Source organism: Oncorhynchus gorbuscha, unplaced genomic scaffold, assembly GCF_021184085.1.
Source record: "Oncorhynchus gorbuscha isolate QuinsamMale2020 ecotype Even-year unplaced genomic scaffold, OgorEven_v1.0 Un_scaffold_1333, whole genome shotgun sequence".
NCBI classification, from domain to species: Eukaryota; Metazoa; Chordata; class Actinopteri; order Salmoniformes; family Salmonidae; genus Oncorhynchus; species Oncorhynchus gorbuscha.
The window spans coordinates 111,225-135,212 of NW_025746140.1; the positions used below are offsets into that span (position 1 = coordinate 111,225).

The 23,988-nt window shown below is 42.4% G+C and overlaps 3 protein-coding genes across 4 annotated transcripts; 2 read left to right on the forward strand and 1 right to left on the reverse strand.

The window, feature by feature from the left end:
- The first annotated feature begins 1,193 nt into the window (after window positions 1-1,193).
- LOC124022307 (coiled-coil domain-containing protein 80-like) lies at window positions 1,194-13,632 on the forward strand. 2 transcript variants are annotated; one of them, XM_046337230.1, is made up of 9 exons: window positions 5,770-6,008; window positions 6,117-6,203; window positions 6,480-8,441; window positions 8,820-8,976; window positions 9,062-9,198; window positions 10,202-10,353; window positions 10,614-10,717; window positions 12,808-12,891; window positions 13,050-13,632. In XM_046337230.1, the coding sequence occupies exons 1-9, from the start codon at window positions 5,886-5,888 to the stop codon at window positions 13,352-13,354; spliced, it is 3,111 nt and encodes a 1,036-aa protein (XP_046193186.1). In that variant the 5' UTR covers window positions 5,770-5,885; the 3' UTR covers window positions 13,355-13,632. The 2 variants fall into 2 exon arrangements, with proteins under 2 accessions (XP_046193187.1, XP_046193186.1); XM_046337231.1 differs by lacking the exon at window positions 5,770-6,008 and adding an exon at window positions 1,194-1,324 and having other exon boundaries at window positions 6,117-8,441.
- On the reverse strand, window positions 2,604-4,390 carry LOC124022308 (fas apoptotic inhibitory molecule 1-like). The gene is made up of 4 exons (XM_046337232.1): window positions 4,064-4,390; window positions 3,727-3,955; window positions 3,220-3,269; window positions 2,604-3,045 (listed from the first exon to the last, which is right to left on the reverse strand). Exons 1-4 carry the CDS (start codon window positions 4,178-4,180, stop codon window positions 2,896-2,898), a joined length of 546 nt encoding a protein of 181 aa, XP_046193188.1. The 5' UTR covers window positions 4,181-4,390; the 3' UTR covers window positions 2,604-2,895.
- A 3,052-nt stretch (window positions 13,633-16,684) lies between the features above and the next one.
- Window positions 16,685-23,744, forward strand: LOC124022310 (ubiquitin-like-conjugating enzyme ATG3). The gene is given in 13 exon segments (XM_046337234.1): window positions 16,685-16,865; window positions 17,274-17,315; window positions 17,597-17,646; window positions 17,996-18,066; window positions 18,479-18,586; window positions 18,709-18,758; window positions 18,895-18,965; window positions 18,967-18,980; window positions 19,675-19,709; window positions 19,825-19,980; window positions 21,540-21,667; window positions 21,889-21,957; window positions 22,530-23,744. Coding segments are annotated over 13 exon segments (969 nt in total). The 5' UTR covers window positions 16,685-16,793; the 3' UTR covers window positions 22,633-23,744.
- The last annotated feature ends 244 nt before the right edge of the window (window positions 23,745-23,988 follow it).

Consider the following 23,988-nt stretch of genomic DNA (forward strand, 5'->3'; position numbering starts at 1 on the left):
TCGGTGGGATAACCCTAGCCTCAGTCAGTCACACACCCACACACTGATCACACCGACCACAAACACCTTTTGTTGTTAACAGCTATGTTACCTCAATGTGTGACACTTTCCGCTTGCTCTTCTTTGCTGCTGGCTCCAACATCAGTGGAAAGTAGGTAAACAACACCTGGCTGTCTGACAAGTCCTCCCTAACTCCCCACCTCCCTAACTCCCCACCTCCCTACCCTACCTACCGCACAGCACCCATTTATATGCAAATTAACAGTCTATACAGTGAATGAGAGAAGGCGGTTGCCATTCTCACCGCCAACAACAATACTAGGCCTTCACTACAATACTGCTGGACATTTCATCAGTCAATCAATAGAGTAAAATGCAGTAGCCATGAGTCACGATATGATGACACCTTTATGACAGGACAATGTATTAACAAGGGGACATGAGATAATGAATGTCACTCCTTCTAGTACATAGTGGTGGCCCAACATCTGCCCAGCTGTGTGATGTAGTTCTGCATGCAAGTTATTCAAACGATAAGCTACTGATTGTTATGTGAGTGTCATACAGCTGGGCGAAGTGCTTGTTGAAACAGCTCAATAGAGAAATCAATTGTTGATTGCCAATCAGGGAACCAAGGCCTATACATTCATTCATTCATACAACATAGCAGCTCTTCCATGATGTAACCACATTAAAACGATACAACACTCCGACACCACAGCAGTAAACACATTTGAGAGGATTAGAGAGTGCAGAGCAAAACATGTTATGGTGATGTACCGATGTCACCTGTAGCGACGGCGACATGCACCCCTACTGCCTTACCTTCAATGGCGATGACATGTTCTCGAATCTGATTCTGCAGGATGGGCTCTTCCACGCGCTCCAGCAGTTCATATATGGAGTAGATGTTTGGATGGACGGATTCGAACCTCTGGATCTCAGACCGAATGGCAGCCGAGTTTGCAAGGTGCTGCTGATAGTTCATTTTGCGCGTCGTTTCTGTTCGTGCCCTTTCACGACTGGTAACGAGTTGACTGACTGGTCTGGTCAAATGGTGTGGTCCTCAGCACAATATTGTGGCAAATATGGCTTGAAATGAAACAGCAGTTACTTGTCAGTGAGTCCATGTAGCTAGCTGGTTATCCGTGAGTCCAAACAACCGACCCGGGCTCTCCTGATTCGAAATCCTGGAGGAGTGACAGTAGGAGTCGGCTGAGCAACGCTTCCCCATATCCTTGCTCCGTCCCTCACGGAGTGTGGAAGTAAAAACCCTATTCACGAATATCAGCGTGTGTATGAATAGTAGCAATCCCGCAAACAGGTAAGTACTGTACTGCAGTCATGTCATAACTCTCAAACGCTGGAAAGGTTTGAAAACGCTTGCTAAATAGGCCCTTTGGCATTTGCTAACTCGGTAGCTAGCAGTAGCTAACGTCCAAGCCGGGGACAAAACTCTGAATTTCTCAAACCCCCATCAATTCTCTCCTTAGACCGACCAATCTGTTTGAGCTTTTCTTCACAAACATGCAAATAAACCAATGTAGTTATGTACCCAGGCAAACCTGCCAAAAGCAATCTACATAACTAGCTAAATAGTTACTAATCGTGGCTGGATGTGTGTTCTGCGCAGCCAAGTCCTCGTTCGTTGTTTTGTTTAGCGTGCAAAAGCAGGCGCAAAACTCCCCCCACAGTCCGGATTTGGTCCAAACACTGGGCGCATGCAGTTGCCGAAAATTCCAAGACGCAATACAAATGTGGCTACTTATTGCGATGAGAGCAATATATATTTTACAGATTGCTCTAGTTGATCGGCAAACATAGGTGCTTTCCCCTTCCTCTTGGGTAGAAATCCATCCCGTCTGTATCATTGGACGTCATTCCCTGAACGTTTCCTTCTGGAAAACGTCCGCTGCAACACATAGACTTAGATAGACATCGCATCATTGTATCTGTCATATTATGGTATCTGTGAGAGCACAGGCAGAGCCATTGCGTTCATCTCCATTTCGAAGTAGTTCATTTTCTTATTCTACTACTTCTATGAGTTGGCAAACAAACTGAACGGGTGCATACTGCCACCTGGAGTGTGTTGTTTTAACTGGTATAAAGTCAGCTATTTATTGCCACCTGCATTTATGGAATGTTTTCACAGGGGTATAATTCATCGGCTGATCCCTCCTGGTGACCTGGATTAACACATAGGAAGTCCCACCCAGTTGACTTCTTTAAAATGGTGAAAGTCCTCAATGGCAATGCCCATGCTAAAATAGGCATTTGGGCACGATAGTTCATTTGGGCACTAGAGTTTTCAATCTATCTCTATGGCGGCAACCATATAACGCATTGGCTGGTTCAGAGGCGTCGCGTTCTTGAATGTACTTATTGCGCAGAGGCTGCGCATCTGTTTCTCGGCATTTGAAGAATGTTCACTCACATGTACAGTATATGCCAATATATCACATTAATTTAGCCATATATATGGAGCTCTAAGGTATTCATATTTCAGAAGAGATACATTTGGCTTGCAAATTAGTGCAATATAGCGTAGCATCTGCATAAACAAGCAAAGATCATACATGATTACACTAAAAACTAAAAAGTGTATTGCTATAGTTTATTGATTGATTTGAAATGTTAAATATTTACATATTTCCTTTGATTAATTGACTTATTTATACACAACCTCGTTATCAGAAAGATAATACTCCTTAGTTCCACCATAAAAATATTGATCCCATCTATGAAAATCTAGAAACAGCACAGAGACCTTGAGTCGATTGATATCTTAGTTCAATGCCACTCACTCATCCCTGAGGCTGCCTCCTCATGTATATTTACATAGGATTTATCCAACATTTCAGATTCCTGACATGAAAAGTTCAGCGGTCCTCTTCAATCTGTCCAGCCGGCCACTGCTTCCCCATCCACCATTAAGTAATGGACGAGACCAGCTCTCTTCTTCCCACTGCTCAAAGCCTTGATGCAGCATTCATGGTCTGCCACCGTGAAGTGTGTCTCTGTTCCGTCATCCACAAACTCTCCCTATAGCCGACAATAAGAGACGGTACATAAATATCCATAAAGGACTGGGATGACTAAAGTATGGACCAAAACATTAGTGAATCATGTTAAACCAGAACCTTGGCCTATGTATGTATGCAACATACATGGACACAATAACTTCACATTCAATTCCATAAGAGGTTGAAAAAGTACCTCGGTCTCCATTTTCTGCCCATTGAACCATACATCCATTGTGTCCTTTTCTGTTGAAACCATACAGTAGTAATTTAGTATATTATTAGTATTGCTTGCATCATATTTTTCACCATAGGCCCACAGGACAGAAGCACCATGCAGTGCATTGGAATGATTGCTAGTGATTTACCAGTGTGCATTACACATCCACAAGAGCATCATAACATCACACAGTGCAGAGTTCCCTGCTTTGTTTATTCATGTCACATGGAGCTTTCTGCTATAGGCTACAAAGGACAGTGTCCCTTCCAATCAGGTTGCTCGCATGGCTTAAAATAGCCCGCCCAAAAGTGTTCCCCTAAATAGATTATACTCCTCAGAACAGCGCTGACCTGCATGTTGCCTTACACACAGCCAACTATGTTTTTAAACACTTTTTAGAATAGACAGTGTAGCTGGAATTGACACTGAAATATTGCTCAATGCTCATAGGAAAGAACATGCTTCTTGTTTTTTGAGCCTTACCAAGGACAATCCTGCAGTCAACACCATCCACTTGCAGCACCCACGTCTTAGTGACTTTGGATCTGTTATCTATGAACTTCTGGAGACTCTTGCCATCCATCTCCAAGGTGTACTCGTAGGTAAAGCCACTGATAGCCTCAATGTTTACTGTTGCTTTTGTTTCCATGCCTCCCACTGTGAAGGTCTCCTTTCCAACCAGTTTGAACATCCAATCTCTTCTGAGCACCTCCTGAGGAAGAAAGCAAATCAGACAGCCATAGGCCTTCTGTACATAGCTCTGACTACTCAATAACACCTCAGAGATTTTAAGAAGGAATATGTTTCAGGGCCTACGTACCTGTCCATTGATCCAAACAACCCTCTTCCCTGTCGCCGTGCCGTGTTCAAACTCAATCCTGTAAACCCCATCGCTTAACGCCACCTCCCAGATACCAACAACATCTCCGGCCATCATCTTGACTGACCTTGCAGGGGTATAAAGCCTGTAGGCCTAACTGGAAATGATTATATATGTCGCATCGACGCTATCCTCGTTTCAAACCAAGGTTGTAGTTCAAATCTCATCCTATAGGCCGTTATTAAGCAATGTTAGCCCGTGTGTCCATCAAACTGTCCTGGATCTGCTCTGCTCTGCCTGCTCAGCAACAAGTGCAAACTGCAATACTGTAAGAGGCTTATTGCTGCAAGACCTTTTTCAATCCAATTACTGCCAGAGGTAATTTGTATGTGAGACTTCTACAGTGAATGACTATACCTTCTTGAGTCAGGCCTAGGTGATGCCTATACCTTCTTGAGCCAGGCCTAGCCTAGTGGTTAGAGCATTGGACTAGTAACCGGAAGGTTGTGAGTTCAAACCCCCGAGCTGACAAGGTACAAATCTGTCGTTCTGCCCCTGAACAGGCAGTTAACCCACTGTTCCCAGGCCGTCATTGAAAATAAGAATATGTTCTTAACTGACTTGCCTGGTTAAATAAAGGTAAAATAAAATAAATAAAAATAAAATGCCTATACCTTCTTTAGACAGTCCTAGGTTAAATAAATCACACACACAATTAGCAAATTAGTCACACATTTGTGATCAAACATACAGTATAAAGAAAGCGTCTTTATTAAGGATCTTTCTAGCGTCTTTTTCAAGCATCTTCGGGTCTTTGAAAAGCGATATAATAATCCCATGGTTTATTATTAACATTAGTAATATAAAGAGCCTAGAGGTAAGCAGTTTAGAAGCTTAAATGTAGTTTAATTTGGTTGAATTTGGAGCGTGACAAATAGTGAGGTTATATATGATTTCACTGTTATTGACTGTTACGGTTATTATTGACAGTGCGGTCATTCGTTGGTATATTGACCAAGTTATTCAGACGATCACAGAAGAGCGAGCATGACTCGACCTTCGCCTCTCCTGAGCCCGTTGGGGGAGTTGCAGCGACGAGACAAGATCGCAATTGGATATCACGAAATTGTGAAGAAAAAGGGGGTAAAATTACAACAACAAAAACAAATAAAAACTAAGAGCATACTTTGTGGCAAAGCCTGCCAGTAGATGGCATAAATCTACCCTGTCTCGTTTCCCTCAATAAAACTTCCTAACTCCCCAAAACTTTAGTTTACTGGCTATTAAAACAACAATAATCAAGTGTTCTTGTAAAAATCTATATGAATACAATTCCACTCCCATCATGTATTTTTATTGACATTATGCTAATAAAATATACAATAGTTGGGCCTACCATATCTGATTATTTTAACCTTAAACTACATCCATGGCAACTTATGGATATAGACTGCATTGGTAATACATAATAAATGCAGCCACATTATTTCATGAGCAGATATGGTTGTAATAACTATAGTGCTCTATTATGTGTACCGTGGGCGGTGTCGAACATTGCGGTGAGAGCCGCTACTTATGGTGCGTTCAAGTGCTAGCCGGTACTAGGAAACTCGGAAATGTTCGACTTTCTGACTGTTTGAACGCGGCACGTCTATAGCTATAAACAATTAGCAAGTCGGACCTTTCCAATTTTTCTCGTTCCGACGTGCGCGTGAACGCAGCAAAAAAATCGTTTCTTTCTTGGTCTTGGGTTGGTGCTCAGAGGGGAGAGAGAGAGCGCTTATGGAATTTGTGGTTACATAGTATTTCCTCGGGTAACTCGATGCGCTGGAAGGGGGAAGGCAGAAGATCCCTCCTTGCCGACAACGCATTGAGACTTCCAGAAATCTCTCCTTCTGAAGACGTTAGAAAGAGGAAAATGGCCTCTAAAGTTACAATCGATGGAGTAAGTTTTGTATAGACAGAATATATGGAACCGTTACGTGTAGCCGCCTAGTAAGCAGAGGTTGCACTGTCTACATTAACATAGAACATGAAATGTATGTCATTTCAGCTGCAGAAACGGAGAAAGGAGTCATTGGACGACTGCCACAATATTTCTTATCATCGGGGAGTTATTTTTTGTCACCAGAATGGAATGGTAAATGGTGCATTTTCATGTAAACTTTCAGCAGGATTATAGCACACAAGTTGACAAGTGTTTGTGTTTACTTTATTGAAACAGCCCAGATTGTGCATTTGTCTTTCTGAACAGTTACGTCATAACCTACTGCGGAACTATTTTTTTCTATTCAAACAAAGCGTTTTTATGGATAATCACGGATCAGTTATTTCATCTGAAAACTGGACACAACGTCAGAAAGACAGAGGACTACAGGCAATGCCTCTCTCACTGATCTTCTTATACCCATTGTAGGTTTTTCTTTTTGACACTGCAAAAATGAAACAGACACTGCATCTCTGTGTGTTATGGCTGTTGCTGGTATGGAGCACAGGGGCCTCTGACAGGAGACCCCTCAAAAGGACAATCTTACGACGAACATCCCTCCAGGGGGGGATTTTTAACAGAACACAAAATGTGCTGAAATCTGACAGTATTGCTCCTTCCGCTGGTGGCATAAATGTATCCCCTATGACGAGCCATCGTGACAGAATGCAGAGAGATGAGAAAGCTGAGCCTCCAAGAAGAGGAAAAGAACCACCAAGCAGAAGGATGATGCCAAGCAGAAGAATACCCCAACAACCAAAGAAACCCATAAACCAGGTTGGCAGTGGCACTGGCACATCTCAAGACAACAGTAAACAAGTGACAGGGGAGGCGGTTCAGCCTCAGTCCACACCAGCCCGCACTGCCCCCGGCAGCGCAGGCTCCCTCAACGTCCTGGCCAGCTTCGCAGGGAAGAACCGGGTCCTGGTCATCTCCGCCCCACATGACTCAGACGGTTACTATCGCCTGATGATGACCCTCCTCAAGTCGGACGTCTACTGCCAGATGGCGGAGCGGCACATGCAGATGATAGTGATGTTCCACCAGGAGGGAGAGCGAGGCGGGAAGGTGCGACGGGTCAACGCCAAGGGACAGGTGACGGAGGAGCCCCTGGATACGGTCCTCATCCCCAGGCTGATGAACTTCCTGAAGCTGGAGGAGGGAAAGTTTGGCATGGTTCTCCTGAGGAAGACCCTCCAGGTGGAGGAGAGGTACCCGTACCCGGTCAGGCTGGAGGCTATGTACGAGGTGATGGACCAGACACACATGCGCAAGCTGGAGAAGGCCAGGCAGAGAGGCTTCGTGCAGAGGTGCAAGGCGGCCGGAGTTGAGGGCCAGGTGGTTGAGTCTCAGGGCCAGGGGGTATTGACCATGGGGTCAGAGGTCACAGTGAACTCTACAGTGGAGAGGGTGCCAGTGGGGAAAGGGGTGCAGAGACCAGCTCAAGGACCAAAGGCTGTGACAGTTACCACAACCCGACCAACCACAAAACCAACTATGACCACAAAGGCAACCACAATTACAACAAAGCCAACCACAACCACCACAACAAAACGAACAAGAACAAAAAAAACAACAACTACAACCACAACAAAACCACCACCAACAACAAAAGCAACTACAACCATAACTACAGCAAAGCCAACCACAACCACCAGAAAAACAACCACGACCACAACAAAACCAACAACTACTACAACGACCACAAAAGTAACCACCACAACAAAACCAACAACCACAACAAAAACAACCACGACCACCACTACTATAAAACCAACCACCACAACAAAACCAAAAACGACAACAACACGACGAACCACAACCACAGCCACCACAAAACCCACAGTTCCGAAGCCCTTGGACCCCCAGACAACACCGCACTGGGACCTAGAGGTCCCCACCACAGACGAATCCTCCTACATCCTCTCAGAGACCCACAAAAATGGCATAGATGACGTTACAGAATCCCACAGAGACCAATATGAAGAAGACACAACCGACGATACCAAACATGGCCGACAAGTTGTTACCTCTCCAACTCAGCTCACTAACAACAAACCAACTGAAGGAGGGGAAGAGCTGGGCAGTGACCTTAAGGTTGACTCTGATGCACAGGTGGAAACAGCTTCCCCCAAGAAGAGCAAGGTCAAGCGGCCTGTCAATGCAGAGAGGAAGAAAAAGGCTGATAAATCAGGCAAAAAGAGTAAAGCAGACAAGAAAAGGTTGAAGGCTACTAAAGACAGTGATGGGGGCTTCTATCGTGGCAGGAGACCAGGGAAGAAGGCCGCTATTAACCAGGAGAAAGAAGCAGACAACAAGAGGCCCCCCACAAAACAGCCAAACCTCTTAGTATCCTTTTTTGGTCATTTTGAGAAGAGACGACGTCTACTTGTGAGTATTCTGTTGTATTACATAAATGTATTGATTAAATCTGATATGAAGCAGGCATATTGGTACACTAGAACAGAATATAACTAAATAGAATGGAATAGAATCGAACAGAATAGAACCGAACAGAATAGAACCGAACAGAATAGAACTGAACAGAATAGAACCGAACAGAATAGAACTGAACAGAATAGAACTGAACAGAACAGAACTGAACAGAATAGAACTGAATAGAATAGAACAGAACTTAATAGAACCGAACAGAACAGAACCGAACAGAACAGAACTGAACAGAATAGAACTGAATAGAATAGAACAGAACTGAATAGAACCGAACAGAATAGACACATCATACAACAGTCACTTTTCTTTCCCTCCCAGGTGATCAGTACTCCAGACGAGGAGAATCCTATGTACACGCAGCAGAGAGATGAGTATCTGGAGCATGTGTGTGAATTGGGCGTCAGAAAAATCTCTCTTATCACCATCTTTGGCTCTCTGACCAATGGCACCATGAAGATGGACCATTACCAGGCTGGTAAGTAAAGTTTTGAACTTTTTGTTGCTAATTTTCAATTCTATTTTACTCTGATGACAAGTGTAATACAAGTTTGTGGTTACAGAGAAGGATCAGCCTCTAAAAGGCATGAAAGAAGAGGACTTCACCAACCAGCCCCTCATCAGAGCCTTGAGGAATGAGTTGGGACTGATATTTGACGACTACTATATGGTGCTGACCGACTTTGATATGAAAGTGAAGGTTGGTTGGCCTTGTTTCCCTATAAAGCTTACTGCGGTATAATTACAATGTGTTATTGTATACTGCTACTTAGTATTGTGCATCCTGGATGACCTTCTTATTTAGATGAAAGAGCGTTTAACCTTTCGGTCCTATGTCTTCATATCGGTTGTCTGAAAAATCCATCATTCGGTTGTCTGAGTGAAAATCCATCATATCGGTTGTCTGAGTGAAAATCCATCATATCGGTTGTCTGAGTGAAAATCCATCATATCGGTTGTCTGAGTGAAAATCCATCATATCGGTTGTCTGAGTGAAAATCCATCATATCGGTTGTCTGAGTGAAAATCCATGAAAAAATCCATCATATCGGTTGTCTGAGTGAAAATCCATCATATCGGTTGTCTGAGTGAAAATCCATCATATCGTTGTCTGAGTGAAAATCCATCATATCGGTTGTCTGAGTGAAAATCCATCATATGGTTGTCTGAGTGAAAATCCATCATATCGGTTGTCTGAGTGAAAATCCATCAACCTATCGGTTGTCTGAGTGAAAATCCATCATATCGGTTGTCTGAGTCCATCATATGAAAAATCCATCATATCGGTTGTCTGAGTGAAAATCCATCATATCGGTTGTCTGAGTGAAAATCCATCATATCGGTTGTCTGAGTGAAAATCCATCATATCGGTTGTCTGAGTGAAAATCCATCATATCGGTTGTCTGAGTGAAAATCCATCATATCGGTTGTCTGAGGGAAAATCCATCATATGGGTTGTCTGAGGGAAAATCCATCATATCGGTTGTCTGAGTGAAAATCCATCATATGGGTTGTCTGAGGGAAAATCCATCATATCGGTTGTCTGAGTGAAAATCCATCATATCGGTTGTCTGAGGGAAAATCCATCATATCGGTTGAGCGCTTCAATAGCTCCATTTTACTGCAGTGAATTGATACAGTATCATCCGTAACACTTTTTCTGCCTAAAGATGGGTGATATGGTTTTGTGTCTCCATTCACAGCAAGAATATGAGGTGCCCATCGCCATGACGGCTGTGTTTGACTACATAGACACATTCTCTTCTCGCATCAAGGAGATGGAACAGCAGAAGAGGCAAGGAGTGATGTGTAAGAAGGAAGACAAATCCAAATCTCTGGAGAACTTCCTCTCACGGTACTAGTAGACTTTTGTTATTCTCTAGGACGATGCAATTGCAATATAAGACTGTGTGACTGCAGTTTCAAGTCAACACAACTGACAAATACACTCGCCTAAAACGGACACTGACATCCTGTGTGCTCCTGGTCGAACATGTATATATGCAAATAAATAAAGAAATGCGTTTGTAACCTTTTTGTTCTTCTCAAAGGCTTGTGGAATTTTGTTTGTATATATTTGATGTCATTGTTTGTTCTGTGGTTATATTTCTCTAGGTTCCGCTGGAGACGCAGGCTATTTGTGATCTCCTCCTCTGACGACGAGGAATGGGCCTATCAGCAGCAGCTCTACGCCCTGACTAGCCAGGCCTGCAATCTGGGTGAGTAGTGATGTCACACTGTTGTCTCAGGCCTGGACGGTACATTAGACGTTTGTTGATGATTTCACTGGGGCCCCTAAGTGTTTGTCTTGGCTGCTTCACTCCCTTCTGCGGAGATGTTCAGAATGTGTGGCCACACTTTGGTCAACTAGGGTGACAGGTAGCGTAGCGGTTAAAGTGTTGGGCCAGTAACTGAAAGGTTGCTGGTTTGAATACCTGAGCCGACAAGGTACAAATCTGCCAATGTGCTCTTGAGCAAGGCTCTTAACCCTCATTTACTCCAGGGGTGCTGTACTACTATGACTGACCCTGTAAAACAACACTTTCACTGCTCCTATCTGGTGTATGTGACAATAAAACATTATCAAACATTCTTTTTGCCTGTTACGTTCAAGAGCAGACATATTTCCTGAATAACTCACCAGCTCACTCAGATCCTCAAGCTTATAGAGATAGTGCAGGGAGGGTTACCTCTCCAATACCACTCCTGAAACACACTGTCCTCATCCCTTGTTGTTGCTGTCTGTCACTGTTGGACCAACGAGCCATGCTGTACAAGCATCAGGATATATCTGTTCAGAGTTCAAATGAACTACTAACATAACTATTAACAGAAGATCATCTCATGGAATGTCAATGTATTTGTAGCTTGCAGAGTCTGTCACAATTAGTTTGAACTGTTGCGAAATATGTAACATACTGCATTAGCTATGCAAACAAACAAAAGGGATTTTTTGGCGTTTAGCTATAACATGCCTGAATTGTTTAGGTTAGAAAATAGACACCACTCTAAAGCTGGGTTACGATAGAGGTCTCTTGAGACTCACCAGAATGTTTGGTATTTGGTTTTGAGCCTGTTTTAGAGAATGTGGTCAACGACTCATGTTGGTCTCGTACTGATGAAAAACAGGGTTCTTAGTTTGGGAGGACATGCTGTTGTTTAGCTGCCAACACCGTCTTTCTGTGGAGGACATTAATAGTACTGGGATGAAAGATCTGCAAATTAGAAACATTTGTAATTTGGGGAAAGGAATCTAGCGAGCAGTGAAACGAATTCAACAAGACCGTTGAGCTTCAGTTGTATGCATGTCTTTAGCACTTCTACTGGGAAATGTTTCATGGACTCAGTTTGGCCACATTGCAGACATTGGGCTCTGTCTCTCTTAGACAGAGAGGTCATTCTGTGTAGTATTATACTGTACCCTCCATTCTAAAACCCTGTGTAGTATTATACTGTATCCTCCATTCTGTATAGTATTATACTGTATCCTCCATTCTGTATAGTATTATACTGTATCCTCCATTCTGTATAGTATTATACTGTATCCTCCATTCTGTATAGTATTATACTGTATCCTCCATTCTGTATAGTATTATACTGTACCCCCCATTCTGTATAGTATTATACTGTACCCTCCATTCTACTACCCTGTATAGTATTATACTGTACCCTCCATTCTGTATAGTATTATACTGTACCCTCCATTCTGTATAGTATTATACTGTACCCTCCATTCTACTACCCTGTATAGTATTATACTGTACCCTCCATTCTGTATAGTATTATACTGTACCCTCCATTCTGTATAGTATTATACTGTACCCTCCATTCTGTATAGTATTATACTGTACCCTCCATTCTGTATAGTATTATACTGTATCCTCCATTCTAATACCATGTATAGTATTATACTGTACCCTCCATTCTACTTCCCTGAATATTATTATTTGGGCTCCTTAGTGGCGCAGCGGTTTAAAGCTGTGCATCTCGAGGCGTCACTACAGACACTGGTTCAATTCCAGGCTGTATCACAACCAGCCGTGATTAGGAGTCCCATAGGGCGGCACATAATTGGCCCAGTGTAGTTAGGGTTTGGCCGGGGGTAAGCTGTCATTGTAAATAATAATTTGTTCTGAGCTGACTTGCCTAGTTAAATTAAAACCACTGCTTACACCTATATCCATACCTTCACATGTACTAGATATCTTTGGGAAGGCGCTAGGGCTTTGTGTGAAAGGGGTTTGATATTAGGCATAAGAGGTGCAGTGGTGTAATGTGAAAGGATGTGTTTTCACCTGGCTCTACTCAGGCCTGCGCCACTTGTCTGTGCTGAAGCTGATTGGAAAGGACATGGAGGATATGGGCGGGACCCTTGAGCTATACCCAATCAACGGTAAGAAACAGTTACTGTTCCCATATTGGTGGGAAAATCCTGAGCTTATATAACTGAAGATTTGATTTAGGTTTAAGTCTTCTTCTTCTTCTAAACATTGTTGTTCTTAATGTATGAAATCAATTCAAGTTAACCCCTCAACCCTGCCTGTGTCACAGGGACTGCCACTGTGGAACGTGAGGACGTTTCTCCCTCTCTGGTGCAGGACATCAGGAACTACTTCCAGATCAGCCCAGAGTACTTCTCTATGCTGCTGGTGGGGAAAGACGGCAACGTCAAGTCCTGGTACCCGTCTCCCATGTGGTCCATGTCCATCATATATGACCTGGTTGACTCCATGCAGCTCCGCAGACAGGAGATGGCTATCCAGCAGTCCCTTGGCATGCGCTGTCCTGAGGATGAGTATGGGGGCTACGGTCATGACAGAGACCCGGATGGTTACCACCGTGGATATGGTTACTAAAGGATTGAGAATAGGATGTTCCCCTTAGGATGTGTTTGATTTTCTATTGAGGCCTGGTTGTGGCCTTGTCCCATGAACTATATGAAGCCATTGTATGAATGGCATTTCTTGAAGGCTTTTTTTTGCATTTTGATAACTGTGACGTTGTTTTATAAGAATTGACTTTTCTATAATAGATTATGAAAATGCAGCATATTTTTTCTTCCATATATATTTGAATGTATGATTTGTTTCACAGGGAGATTAGAGATTTCAGATTAAAAACATTTGGCAATTGCCTTTTATGTTGTGCATATATTTGTTATCTTGTATGGAGATATACAGGTAACTGCCCAAATAAAGGAAACACTTGAGTAAATGAGGGATATAAAGTGTATTGAAAGCAGGTGCTTCCACACAGGTGTGGTTCCTGAGTTAATTAAGTAATTAACATCCCATCATGCTTAGAGTCATCAATCAGATGTCACAAATTGCTTATACAGAAACCCAGCCTAAAACCCCAAAAAGCAGGCAATGCAGATGTGGAAGCCCAGTGGCTAGGAAAAACTCCCCAGAAAGGCAGGAACCTAGGAAGAAACCTAGTGCGAAGCCAGGCTCTGAGGGGTGGCCAGTCCCCTTCTGGCTGGAGATTATAAGAGTACAATTAAGGCCAGATCGTTCTTCAACCCCACCCACTTTGCCAAAGCAGAGCCCCCACACCACCAGAGAGATATCAACAGACCACCAAATATAGCCCACAAAGATCTCCCCCACCACACGAACCCAAGGGGGTGCAAAACCAGACAGGAAGATGATATCAGTCACTCTACCCACTCAAGTCCAGTATACCAAAAAATGCCTGGCACGATGTGATGCACCCCTCTTAGGGACTAGCAAAGCCAGAGACTCAGCCCCAGTGATAGGGTCAGAGGCAGAGAATCCAGTGGAGAGAGGGGAGCCAGCCAGGCAGAGACAGCAAGGGGCTTTCCTCACTCCAGTGCCTTTCCGTTCACCTTCACACTCCTGGGCCAGACTACACTCAATCACAGGACCTACTGAAGATATGAGTCTTCAGTAAAGACTTAAAGGTTGAGACCGAGTCTGCATCTTTCACATGGGTTGCCAGACCATCCCATAAAAATGGAGCTCTATAGGAGCTCTATAGGAGCTAATTCTAGGGACAATTAGGAGGCCTGCGTCTTGTGACTGTGCATGTAGGTTTGTACCGCAGGATCAAATCGGAGAGATAGGTAATGCTTTGAAGGTTAGCAGTAAAACCTTGAAATCAGCCCAAGCTTTAACAGAGACCAGCACTGGAGTAATATGATCAAGTGTTTTGGTTCTAGTCAAGATTCTAGAAGACGTATTTAGCACTAGCAGACATATTTATTTAGTTCTTTATCCAGGTAGCCGGAGAGTAGAGCATTTCAGTAGTCTAATCATGAAGTAACTAAAGCATGGATTAGCTGTTCTTTATGATTTTTTGACAAAATGTTTTGCAATGATAGAAAGATGGAAAAAAATGCCATTTTTAAAATATTGTTGATAAGGGTCCAGAGTAATGCAGAGGTCCTTCACGTTTTATTTTAGATGACTGTACAACCACTGAGATTAATTGTCAGATCAAACAGCAGATCTCTTTGTTTCTTTGGACCTAGATCCAGCATCACTGTTTTGTCGGAGTTTAAAAGTAAAACAATTCATCAAAAATAATAATAAAATAAATAATAATAATAAAATAATTAATCATCTCCTTATGTCTTCCTTATGTCTGAAACACAGGCTTCCAGGGTATGCAATTTTGGGGCTTCACCATGTTATATTGAAATGTACAGCTGTGTGTTGTCTGCATAGCAGTGACAGTTGACATTGTGTTTCCAAATGACATCACCAAGAGGTAGAATAGTGAAAACAATAGTGGTCCTAAATTTGAACCTTGAGGAATACCGAAGCTTAACATTGATTTGTCAGAGGACAAACCGTCCACAGAGACTAACTGATATCTTTCCGACAGATAAGATCTAAACCAGGCATGAACTTGTCTGCGTAGACCAATTTGGGTTTCCAATCTCTCCAAAAGAATGTGATGATTGATGGTATCAAAAGCAGCACTAAGGTCTAGGGACACGAGGACAGACACAGAGCCTTGGTCTGACGCCATTAAAATGTAATTTACCACCTTCACAAGTGTGGTCTCAGTACTTTGATAGGGTCTAAAACCAGATTGGAGCGTTTCGTATACATTATTTGTCATCAGGAAGAAAGTGAGTTGATGAGAAACAGCTTTTTTCCAAAATAATTGAGAGGAATGGGAGATTCAATATAGGTCAATAATTCTTTACATTTTCCAGGTCAATGTTTGGCTTTTCCAGGAGAGGCTTTATTACTTCCACCTTTAGTGAGTTTGGTTCACATCAGGAGGATAGGGAGCCATTTATTATGTTCAACATAGGAGGGTGAAGCACAGGAAGTAGCTCTTTCTGTAGTTTAGTTGGAATAGGGTCCAGTAGACAGCTGGAAGGTTTAGAGGGCATGACTATTTTCTTGAACATGTCGAGATATACAGGATAAAAACACTTGAGTGTCTCCATTGATCCGAGGTCCTGGCAGTTCTGTGCAGACTCATTATTTGTTTTGGAGAAATATGAATATTCAAACAGGCCTGCACCCTATCTCATTGTGGAGCAAGAGGAGTTTGAGCCCTATCTATGTTGATAGGGAAGATGAGAGCACCCCTCCAGCTAAGATAGTCTGTCATTCCTGAGCATGCCAGGCTTGGTCCTGTTGTGTGTGAGTCCCAGAAAGAGGGCCAGTTATCTACAAATATATTTTTTTGGGGGGACAGAAAATAGTGTTCAACCAGTGATTGAATTGTGCGAGTCTGCTGTAGAACTCAACACTCCCCTGTTTACAAATTCCCAGTTGCCCGTCATTGTTCTACCATGGCTTGAAGAAGAGATCTAAGTGACTTTGAAATAGAGGGCTCAAAAGAGCAGAGGGGGTTTAAACGGTTGTGTTTCTCAGTCATCAGATCTCAACCCAATTGAACACTTATGAGAGATTCTGGATCAGGGTTAAAAACCATCAACAAAACACAAAATTATGGAATTTCTCGTGGAGGAACATCCCTCCAATAGAGTAACAGATACTTGAAGAATCTATGGCATGGCACATTGAAGCTGTTTCCTTCATTTTGGCAGTTACCTGTATGTATGCTGAATAAAGCTCTTATTCCAGATTGAAGAAGTCAAATGTATTTAACTTTCCCTTGGGGCCTGGGCCAGTCATGATCGGGCAACCTTTGAGCCGTCCAGACAAATCTCTCGAGACTTTAACAGCGGAAGGGGATTCTCAAATGACAAGTCATGTGATCTGTTGCTGACAAAAAAACAACTGAAACCGACAGTCTTTCGGCATTTGAGGACGCACACATCTTTCGGGGATCGATCTGATAGCTAACATGCAGAACGCCATTAATTCCGTAAAAGGCACGGCCCTTGGTGTAGCCGAGTTTTTTACTCCAGTGCTGAAGGTAAGCTATATTAGCTGTATCGCTAGCTACTGTAGATTGCTATCACTCAGCAGTGATGTGTAAGATGCTAACATGCTAGCATGCTTTATCGGGAAGTCTTCCCTCAAGTGCTCTCAACAGTTATTATGTAGCTACAATTCGCTGTTTACAATCCTATTGCCGTGTATAATCTCGGTTTATGAAATATTTAGAGGGTTCATGGCGTTGATGACTGTCTTGTAAATGTAGCTAACGTTAGCTTTGCATGATTTTAGTTATCACACTTGAGAAATGTGACAGTCAGTGTTTAAGCAATTAAGAATGGAATGTCTAACCTCTGTAATGAAATTGTTTGCAGGCAGTCACACACGTTAAATATACCAAACTGCCAACTCAACAACAATATTACTTCATTATTTTGTCTGATAGGAATCCAAATTCAAGGAGACAGGAGTTATCACACCAGAAGAGGTGAGGAAGTTGTCTTTGGTATCATTTAACTGAGTCACGTAGAAAGCCCAACAAGTCACACGTATGAAGGCTTTCATCATTTGTAACTGAGTCACGTAGAAAGCCCAACAAGTCACACGTATGTAGGCTTTCATCATTTGGGCAAATAAGTGCAACTGAAAGAGATTTGGAGAAGTAGGTCATAATTCCAAAAAGCTCCTTTCCCCCAAAACCCACAGAGTAATTGTCATCTGACGGAACTATTACAACTTCCTATTAAATCTCTCTTTTCTCTCCATTAGTTTGTAGCTGCTGGAGATCACCTTGTTCATCACTGCCCCACATGGAAATGGTGAGTGTCCATTGGAGTAGGATTGATACTCAATATTGTACACGCTACCCCAGGACATGGGTTGGCTCCATCCAAGTCAATTCTGAAATTGAATTACACTCTTATGAAGAAATGCCCATGTTCCGATGTCCAGTTCAACTAACAGGAATTGAAATGGACTTTATCGCACCTCTAATATGATATTGTAGTCAGCTAAATTGCACTTAATTTCTCCAATCTAATTCATCTGATATGAGCATGTAATTATTCTGGATGGATGTTATGCTGTCTCCAAATATAGCATCAACTACAGTATGATGTTTTGACAGCACAGTAGTCCCAGATGTCACATCATGTTTATTCCATCCAGGGTGTCTGGGGAAGAGGAGAAGGTGAAGCCGTATTTACCCAAGGATAAGCAGTTCCTATTGACTCGCAATGGTAAGAACTGTGTGAACTCAAATCAAATGTTATTGGTCACAAACACATGGTTAGCAGATGTTATTGTGAGTGTAGCGAAATGCTTGTGCTTCTAGTTCTAACAGTGCAGCAATATCTAACAAGTAATCTAACAATTCCACAACTCCCTAATATACACAAATCTAAATAAAGGAATGGAATAAGAATATATAGGTATAAATGTACGGATGAGCATTGACCGAGCGGCATAGACAAGATGCAATAAACGGTTTAAAATACAGTTTATACATATGAGATAAGATATGTAAACATTATTTAAGTGGCATTGTTAAAGTGACTAGTGATCCATTTATTAAATTGGTGCTTTCTTTACAAACTGTTACTTGTCCTTATTGTTGCTGTAGTAATGTATATTTGGTGTGTGTACCTACAGTTCCCTGCTACAAGCGCTGTAAACAGATGGAGTATTGTGATGAACTGGAAGCCATCATAGAGGAGGATGACGGAGATGGAGGATGGGTCGACACCTACCACAACTCAGGTTGGACATTTCCTGTGACAATGGTTCATTTCCTTGGGTCTTTTACCAGGAATACATTATAAATAAAGTTAGCTTTTGGTTTTGTTTGTCCAGGAATGTTATATTTCAAATTGATATTTTAGGTATAGGGGGAGTTACAGAAGCTGTACGAGAAATCTCATTGGACAACAAGGTAAATATGATGGACCATTTACGTTTTGTTATTGAATCCTAGTAATCTGCATTGCGAATGAATGTTTCAAATTAACAACCTTAGATTAATAGCATTTCGGGCGTCTTAAAATAGTTGTGTTCCTTTGTTTTGAAAGGACATGAACATGAATGTGAACTCTGGTGCTTGTGGGAACGGAGATGATGATGATGATGATGAAGATGAAGGCAGCAGATATGGAAGGTGTCTACTCTACTCCTCAAGGAATATTCCAATGACTTGTATAACTAAACCAAGATTCAAACAAAGAGCTATGGTCTAACGGGAACAAATTAGTCATAGTGGGCAGAGGCAAGCACGAGCTAGCGAGATCCTAATTGGTGCGTTCTAGCACACATGTGCATATTTCCATTAGGGAACACCTACTTTGAAGTGGGTTTGTGCAATAACTCAACTCGCCTTTGCACTCCTAAACAACACCATTTAAAAAAAACTTTGGCAACGGGTAAAGTATACAAAACTTACTTGATTATGTTTGTAGCATATTTTAGTTTTGGGGACGGAAAATTTAATTGAGATCAAATGTTTAATCGATGAGAAATGAGCAGAATGTCGGCCAAAATCCATCTTGTTCCGTCTTCTCCCACTCCCGGCCGTTGGGCTTCTTTTCACTACCATATTTGGTAGTGAGTGGAAACTCCAAGCGGATGCTTCACATTTATACGTCCGGTGAAATATCTGATATCTCATTGTTCTGTGGTTATACTTCACTGGTTGTGATGTGTGTTTTATCCTATTCTTTTGTTGTTGTATTTTTAACCCCGCCCCAGGAGGCCTTTTGGTAGGACGTCATTGTAAATAAGAATTAGTTCTTAAATGACTTTCATAGTTAATTAAGTAATGTAATGGTCCAGTTTGTCTTGTTCTGTTCTTTCAGAGTATGAGGAGAGTGGACTACTGGAAACGGATGAGGTCAGAAGTTCACAGTATTGTTGTAACTTTTATTGTACATTGCTTCCGTTTCCAGGAAGTGTCTCTATTCCCCATTTTTCACTTCATTTTTTTCTTCTTTCCCATATGTCTCTAGGCCACCCTGGACACCAGTAAAATGGTGGACTTGTCTAAATCCAAAACGGGAGAAGCTGGGAGCGATGACATCCTGCAGACTCGAACCTATGACCTCTACATCACATATGACAAATACTATCAGACTCCTCGACTCTGGCTATTTGGATACGATGAGGTAACACTTACTGTACATTGACTCTGTACCGGTACCCCCTGTATATAGCCTCCACATTGACTCTGTACCGGTACCCCCTGTATATAGCCTCCACATTGACTCTGTACCGGTACCCCCTGTATATAGCCTCCACATTGACTCTGTACCGGTACCCCCTGTATATAGCCTCCACATTGACTCTGTACCGGTACCCCCTGTATATAGCCTCCACATTGACTCTGTATCGGTACCCCTGTATATAGCCTCCACATTGACTCTGTATCGGTACCCCCTGTATATAGCCTCCACATTGACTCTGTACCGGTACCCCTGTATATAGCCTCCACATTGACTCTGTACCGGTACCCCCTGTATATAGCCTCCACATTGACTCTGTACCGGTACCCCCTGTATATAGCCTCCACATTGACTCTGTACCGGTACCCCCTGTATATAGCCTCCACATTGACTCTGTACCGGTACCCCCTGTATATAGCCTCCACATTGACTCTGTACCGGTACCCCTGTATATAGCCTCCACATTGACTCTGTACCGGTACCCCCTGTATATAGCCTCCACATTGACTCTGTACCGGTACCCCCTGTATATAGCCTCCACATTGACTCTGTACCGGTACCCCCTGTATATAGCCTCCACATTGACTCTGTACCCCCTGTATATAGCCTCCACATTGACCCGGTACCCCCTGTATATAGCCTCCACATTGACCCGGTACCCCCTGTATATAGCCTCCACATTGACTCTGTACCGGTACCCCCTGTATATAGCCTCCCGGTACATTGACCTCCACATTGTACCGGTACCCCCTGTATATAGCCTCCACATTGACCCGGTACCCCCTGTATATAGCCTCCACATTGACCCGGTACCCCCTGTATATAGCCTCCACATTGACCCGGTACCCCCTGTATATAGCCTCCACATTGACTCTGTATCGGTACCCCCTGTATATAGCCTCCACATTGACTCTGTACCGGTACCCCCTGTATATAGCCTCCACATTGACTCTGTACCGGTACCCCCTGTATATAGCCTCCACATTGACTCTGTACCGGTACCCCCTGTATATAGCCTCCACATTGACTCTGTACCGGTACCCCCTGTATATAGCCTTGCTACTATTTTATTGTTGCTCCTTAATTATTTATTTGATTTTTTACTTCAGTTTATTTTAGTAAATACTTTAACACATATTTTTCTTAACTGCATTGTTGGTTAAAGGCTTGTAAGTAAGCATTCACTAAGGTACACCTGTTGTATTCTGCGCATGTGACATTAAAATGTGTTTGATTTGTAAACTAGCTCTCAGCAGTACAGAGTCAGCTTAGTGTAACTGGGTTTCTTGGGTAGACAAAGTGCATCCCATGTGCACAGTAACAAAACATGTTGGCATTTAGATACTGCTGTGTCCTTTTGGATTGCATTGTGAATATTACTGAGGATGTAAATCCCAAGATGTGTTCTTACAGCTGAGGATGAATGATGTCTTTGACTTACTTGGGAAACTGAGATCCTGGGTTCTACGTTCTGTTGACCATTTCCCCTCTCACCCCTACAGGACAGACAGCCCCTGACAGTGGATCAGATGTATGAGGACATCAGCCAGGATCATGTGAAGAAAACCGTCACCATCGAAAATCACCCCCACCTACCACCCCCAGCCATGTGCTCCGTGCATCCCTGCAGGTAAAAGCAAGAGATCATGAACATGCTTTCATTGACTCAAAGTCGTAGGAGTGCTGATCTAGGATCAGGTCCCCCTTTCTATTGATTATAATCTAAAACTGATCCCACATCAGAACTCCTATTCTGAAAAACTTTGAGTACGGGCCCTGATCCGACTGTAATACTCATCGAGGGAGCGCTTATGGTCCTGTGCACTAATGTTGCCGCTTCCTGTTTTCCAGACATGCTGAAGTGATGAAAAGGATCATCGAGACGGTGGCGGAAGGGGGAGGAGAGCTTGGAGTTCATATGCATCCTTTAAGTGAATTGTCGGCTCAGCTGAAGTCAGATGTTTTTAATGCAGCTTGGTGATTTAAGTGTATGTATCATTATGGAAGAGGGGCCATGTGATCTATGGAAAATAATGAACTACTTACTTTCCACAGAGTTGCGTTAATATCCAGGGAACCTGTTGATTATTCCTTTCATACCGTGGCTATAATTTAACAAATGTGCTGCTTGAAATGTTTTCAACATCCACTGAAGTAGCTAGCAAGTTTACTATATTATTATTATATATTACAGTAGTTGCCTTGGTAACCAAACAAACCGTCAGTCGTAGCTTGCTGTTATGAAAAATCAAATTCAATGTTCTCAGTTTGACTTTTGCTTTCAAACGCAGCTCAAACACGGTAGAATTCAATGGCTATAGTTGAATTCTAACATGCTGATATACTGTGCTTTAGTGAAGGGAGTATTCAAAAATGCCATGGTATAATTCACTGTAACCCAAGCTAAGATGAGCTGTAAATAGAAGTGATCTTGATAATACTGTTTCTCTTCCATTCTTGCCTACACATTATTCCTTAACTTCATGTTTCAGGTATCTGTTGATTTTCTTGAAGTTTGTCCAGGCCGTCATCCCCACGATAGAATACGACTACACAAGGCACTTCAACATGAAGCTCCATCCTACAGAGGTGTAGGCTACTCTTGCAAACATCTTTGAGTGTAGGAGGAATCTGTCTTCTGGCTGGCAGCGTTAGTGGGGTATGGAACGTTATCTCTGGGAATGACTCTTGGAATATTCTGGGTACTCTGACCCTCTTTGCGTGGGAATAGGTTCAATCGCTGAGGGGTTGATGGGTGTGTACAGATGTTGGTAATGCTGTAATCCCAATGATGTAATGGCTTTATGTGGTGACCGATCTCGCAGTGTTTTTGTCTGGAAGATTCTCACTCTGTACTTGGCAAATGCCCAGCTCTGCCATTAACAACCATTCAAAGATAACTATATTTATTTTACATTAATTCACTAACAGACAGGCTTTCAAGTTTTCTCCATTTTGTTTTTATAACCACACCTTCTTTTTTTAACCATAGTAATGGTGCCACTAATGTCCTCTTAAATGCTTACCAATTAAATGTTGTTGAAAGAAATCTAACAAATGTTTTGTCCACATTATAGCTTTTTCAGTGTGATGCACTGTGCTGGACTAATGTTTGGACCTCTTTACTGTTTCAGACCAATGCCAGTTTGTCTTAATGGTAAAGTGTACATGGTCTTTTGGGCCCAGGACCATTGTTGGTTCCTGTAAGTGGGGTCGGTGTCCTTTTTGGGGGTTTTCTTTGCCCAGCTCTTCTCTTTTTTTTGACCCTGTTCCTCGTTCCACTTTCTTGTCCTGTAGAGATGACGTCATGATTGTGTCATATGAATATGTGAGCGATACCATTTTGTGTGATGACGCGCAAGGCTACCTGTGTCACCAGATTATTCAAAGCCGCGGTATATCAGGAGTTTGACTGAGTCTTCTCTAATATAGAAAGATGTCAGTTCTGCACAGTGCATTCATTGTTAACTATAGTACTCTTCTCTTAACAGTATGTATAACTCACTCATTAATGCTGAAATATTGACTGTACAATGTCTGAGTAACTGACTCCAGAGTACTTGATCTTTTCCTGAGAATCAGCTGGACAGGTGTTGTGGCCCTTTATCTGTTGATCCTATAGACTCCTTGTGTAACAGCTCAGTCGTAACACACTGAACATGTTAAAGTAATGTACATTTATAGCAATAAAAATCCCCAATCTCATTATGATGGATTGTATACATTATGCTGTTATAAACTGCCTACCACATTATAAAGCACATGGCATCTGAAATGATATTCTTTTCTCAGCAAATTGATAGCTAAATTAAAATGTATGCCTGGTCTATGAATAGTTATGTCATGAGTTTGTAGCCAGACTAAATTCCTATTTTATTGAACCTTTTTTGACAGTGAGTCATTCTGAAACCAAGGTCTCTTTTACAGATGAGCCCTGCATACACATCAATA